We start from the raw sequence: 5,165 nt of genomic DNA, 5'->3' as shown, positions 1-5,165 counted from the left end.
ATTACACCCGTTCTATTGCAGTCGGAGGGTCTACCAAATGGGACTAAAAATAAAATTAAAAGATGTCCTATCTTCCCCAGCCCTACCATATTATTTATTTTTAACTTATCGTCGTGTGTTAAGCACTAAACCTATGCTTGTGCATTGCAGAGAAAAAAAGCGACGGAGTTCAAGATGGTAAATTGTTGTATAACGATTGTGTTTTTTAGGGTTTAACTTTGGCTTTGTTTTATAGGAGTTCAAAAGAAATGGTCAAATAAGGATTTGTTTCCTGGCTTGCCAATCGCTTCTCCGTTCGACCATCCATTACTGAAACACCCATTTTACTATGGTGGTGGACAAGCACAAGGCCAGGGACAAGCACAACACCGGTGGACAAGCACAACTACCGGTGGACAAGCACAACACCAGGGACAAGCACAACACCGGGGACAAGCACAAGGTAACGGTGAACAAGCACAACACCGGGGACAAGCACAACACCAGGTACAAGCACAAGGTAACGGTGGACAAGCACAACACCGGTGGACAAGCACAAGTACCGGTGGACAAGCACAACACCAGGGACAAGCACAACAACGGTGGACAAGCACAAGGTAACGGTGGACAAGCACAAGGTAACGGTGGACAAGCACAACACCAGGGTCAAACACAAGGCCACGGTGGACAAGCACAACACCAGGGACAAGCACAAGGTAACGGTGGACAAGCACAACACCAGGGACAAGCACAAGGTAACGGTGGACAAGCACAACACCAGGGACAAGCACAACACCAGGGACAAGCACAAGGTCATGGTGGACAAGCACAACACCAGGGACAAGCACAAGGTAACGGTGGACAAGCACAACACCAGGGACAAGCACAAGGTAACGGTGGACAAGCACAAGGTCATGGTGGGCAAGCACAACACCAGGGACAAGGACAACACCAGGTACAAGCACAAGGTAACGGTGGACAAGCACAGCACCAGGGACAAGCACAACACCAGGGACAAGCACAACACCAGGGACAAGCACAAGGTAACGGTGGACAAGCACAACACCAGGGACAAGCACATGGTAACGGTGGACAGGCACAACACCAGGGACAAGCACAAGGTAACGGTGGACAAACACAACACCAGGGACAAGTTCAACGCATCTTGGGTAACCATGTATCAGTTTATCCATATTTCCCAAATCCGAAGCTAGGGGCATTCGGTGGCCAGAAACAGTCTCAGGTTCAATCCCAGGTAAACAAGCGTTTCTTTGGTTTCCAACACCAGGCACAAATGCAACACGGTGGCGGCGGTGGAATGCAAGCCCAAACCCAAGTACAAGCCGGACATGGCGGCGGCGGAGGATTCCAACACCAATCCCAGGTGCAAGTTCAACACGGAGGTTATGGAGGTTTCCAGTCTCAACACCAAAGCCAGGGGCAATCTGGTTACGGTGGGGCCCAGTCTCAACACCAAATGCAAGGACAGGGACACAGTGGCGGCTTCCAGTTTCAAGCACAACACCAAGGATCTTGGTACAAACGCAGTGGCGATGAATCGGAGGTCGAGAAGCGAGGTTTACAATTTCAAGCTCAACGACAGAGGGGGAGATATGGTAAGCAGTCCCAGGCCCAAATGCAAGGACAATCTGGCCGGGGTGGAGGCCAATTTCAGGCACAGAGCCAAAAGCAGAACGGTGGGTACAGTAAGCAGTCTCAACACCAAATGCAAGGACAGTCTGGCCGGGGTGGTCGCCAATTTCAGGCACAAAGCCAAAAGCAAAACGGCGGGTACGGTAAGCAGTCCCAGGCCCAAATGCAAGGACAATCTGGCCGGGGTGGTCGCCAATTTCAAGCACAAAGCCAAAAGCAGAACGGTGGGTACAGTAAGCAGTCTCAACACCAAATGCAAGGACAGTCTGGCCGGGGTGGTCGCCAATTTCAGGCACAAAGCCAAAAGCAAAACGGCGGGTACGGTAAGCAGTCCCAGGCCCAAATGCAAGGACAATCTGGCCGGGGTGGTCGCCAATTTCAAGCACAAAGCCAAAAGCAGAACGGTGGGTACCGTGGGGCCCAGTCTCAACACCAAATGCAAGGACAGGGACACAGTGGCGGCTTTCAGTTTCAAGCACAACACCAAGGATCTTGGTACAAACGCAGTGGCGATGAATCGGAGGTCGAAAAGCGAGCTTTACAATTCCAAGCCCAGCGACAGAAGAACAGAGGGCTATTCGGTAAGAGCAGACAGTCCCAGGCCCAATTCCAAATCGGTAAAGGTGGGGCTCATGTTCAAGCACAACACCAGGAGCAACACGGGAGTGGAAAACAATCTCAATCACAAGTTCAGTTTGGGTTAGGCAAGGGGGGTCTGCATTTTGGAGCCCAACACCAGAAACAATACGGAAAATAAATCTCAAAGGTGCGTTGTTGTTAATTAACTTCTTAGGGCTAGTGAAGAATCCTACCCCTATACGCCACCGCAAACCAATAAGTCAACTGGTCTAATTTGTTACCGAGAATTCTTCACTAGTACCCCTACTATTAGTTTCTTTTAATTAATTTATTTTTTGCTATTCTGTTTGGTGGGATAAACCAAATGTAAAACAAAACCACTTACATAAAACACACACTCACACATTATATGGCGCAACCTGGCTAAAAAACTAACTTTAACTCAATGTTGCACTTTATTTCACAGATTAATCAATATTGTTTAAATTTAAGTAAAATATTAGACTTTCCGCGTCTATTGAAGCTAACTACTGTCAACTAAATACAATAGACAAAACAAATTGAAATAATTTTCTTGATTACAGGATTTCAACACTGGCCTGATACGATGATGACGTCACAATCTCTTTTATATTTTTATTATTGCATCAAATTCTCGTATTTTGCTATTGTTCGTTAACACTGATGTACTGCTTACGTAATTTAAACAGTTTTTAAATATTTTCGCGGGGTTTAACGAATTATTAATGCTTTATTTTAAAAGTAATTTTTCGTGTTGATGAAATATAAACATAGCAAATACGACAAAATGATTTGTACTGACTGAGATAAGGTGCAAACTTCGAGAAATCGGTGAAATACTTTTTTGAAATCAAATGCAAGTACTGGGCGTTAATGTATCGTACCGATGCTGATTTAGATTATAACCAAAGTTCGTATATAAACATATACTGGCAGTTTGAGTAACTTGACCATTTTATATTTGCCTTATGGCTATATAGTAGTCAAATGTAAACACAAATGATTTTTGTAATAATATAGCATCAAACTTTGAACGTTAAACAAATGTCTAATTATGCAACCATATTTTCACCCACTTACAGCACGGTTGGTTAGGCGTTAAACGTTGGATATAATTATACTGGCGCTGTTGTGGCTGCGCTTTCATACAGACCATTCGAGTTAATAGAGCCAAGTGTAGCAGTTATACATTTTGGTTGGCTAGTTGTTTTATTCATAGACTCTGGTTTTAATGGAAAAGATTTCCTCGTAATAATTTAGAAATATGAGGATAAAGGAGCATACATTTAGGCGATGGTATATATGTATTATAGTAGGGTGGGAGAAGATGGGACACCTTTTCAATCAATTTTCTTTTCCAGTTTGGTAGTAAACAAACATTTAACGATTTTTTATAAAACTTTATCCTCACGGCTCCCATAGACCGTTGTTAATTGTTTAAAACACGATCAGGATTTTTAGTTATTAAGTGTCAAAGGTGTCCCATCTTCCCCCACCCTACTGTATGTATAGCATTGGTCTCTTTCGTACACCAGAAGTCTGTAAAACGATGTGCATTGTATTCAGTATGGGAGCAAAATTTGGAAGAATTAACAAAAATGGCCGATCCACCAGCAGCTGATTAACCCCCACGTACGAGTATGTTGTTGTATTTATACAAATGTGGCGCTTTTGGTTCTCTGGCTCCTTTTGGCGGATACATAGTAACAGGTAATATTTAGCATTCGTTTTAACATTAGGCACACTCTAAAGTTTTGTGTTATTTCGTTCTGTTTTTTTATCGAAACCTTGACATAACTATTTTTGCCATACTTAAGTTTTTCCCATACTTAAAGATTGCCCCCCTCCATGCACGCATACAAAATGTAAATAAATATAAAATTAAGCCACAAGTCCACAAGTTTTTTATTTAAAACATGCGAAAGTGAAATTAATCCCGCCCCAAAAGTTTAGGCATGGATTACTAATTAAAGATTTCGCATTTGAAAGCCACATGAAGTTGTTTACCAGACTCGTCTTAACTTTAAATGTATTCGTTGGGCGTTCCATGTCACTATGTAAAGATGCTCAGTGATAAGATTTATTAAATGTGACGCCCTGGTAAAACAAAGGACCATTTGGAATGGAATAAGAAACGGTTTTCAACGAATTTGTGTCAGTTTAGCTAGCGGCACTGAATACGACGGGCAAAAATATACTTGGACACAAAATTCGAACATTTTGTATAAGAAATCGACTTATTATACTACCACGTTTGGAACTCGTTCTGTTTTTTTAAATCAATTTTAACAGTTAATTGTAAAAGTGTGTAGAATTTGTTTACGGTTGAACTAAAATTGATTGAAGTTAACCGCTATGTAACTTATTTCTTATATTTAAACTGCCAGGTGGTTTTGACTGAAATTAGCCAGTCTGAAAACTTCGAAATGAAACTGTCGATTCTCCTTTTAGTCTGTTTGGTTGCAGTTGTTTCTGCTGCACCGGTTGCAGGTTCGTTTGATTTATTTATAGAATATATAGCCTATACCGTACTTGGTATATGACATCAAGAGGTAGAAGTTATTACATAACAAGGTCTATTTTAAAGAAATAAAGCGTTTGTTGTACGTCATACGCAAAAACAATCAAAAGGGCTTTTCAAATATAAACACTTTATAAATGTAATATGAACAGCTTGTTTTGTTTGCAATAACCTTTAAAATATAAGTTAACGTCGCAGTATTTCCTTTTGTCCTCAAATATATTATTATATTACTATGCTCCTAATTTGTCTAATTTTAATCTTATTTCTTTCTGTTTTGCAGAGAAAAAGTTGGTGAACGAAAATGGAGGTAAGAATACTTTACAAACCACCAGAATAGATTTAACATAATGTCAATCCGCTACATGCCTGCTGTTTACCAATATATAGCGGTATATAACCAAGCCAATTA

The 5,165-nt window shown here is 41.5% G+C and overlaps 1 protein-coding gene across 9 annotated transcripts in view; it reads left to right on the top strand.

Annotated features, from left to right (window-relative positions):
• The window catches only part of LOC104266821 (repetin-like), a 4,589-nt gene extending 1,430 nt beyond the window's left edge, over positions 1-3,159 (top strand). The window contains exons 5-8 of one of the 9 annotated variants that reach the window (XM_026837751.1): positions 618-734; positions 831-890; positions 948-2,398; positions 2,796-3,159. In XM_026837751.1, the coding sequence (XP_026693552.1) occupies positions 618-734; positions 831-890; positions 948-2,389 (1,619 nt within the window). In that variant the 3' untranslated portion in view covers positions 2,390-2,398; positions 2,796-3,159. Of the gene's footprint in view, positions 1-617; positions 891-947; positions 2,399-2,795 lie in introns of all 9 variants that reach the window. The other 8 variants (XM_026837759.1, XM_026837746.1, XM_026837737.1 and 5 more) reach the window with 8 other exon arrangements.
• Positions 3,160-5,165: the final 2,006 nt, after the last annotated feature.

This window comes from Ciona intestinalis, chromosome 1, assembly GCF_000224145.3.
Source record: "Ciona intestinalis chromosome 1, KH, whole genome shotgun sequence".
Classification (NCBI taxonomy): Eukaryota; Metazoa; Chordata; class Ascidiacea; order Phlebobranchia; family Cionidae; genus Ciona; species Ciona intestinalis.
Note: the sequence above shows the minus strand (reverse complement) of the source record. Positions and strands in the feature narration are given on the sequence as shown.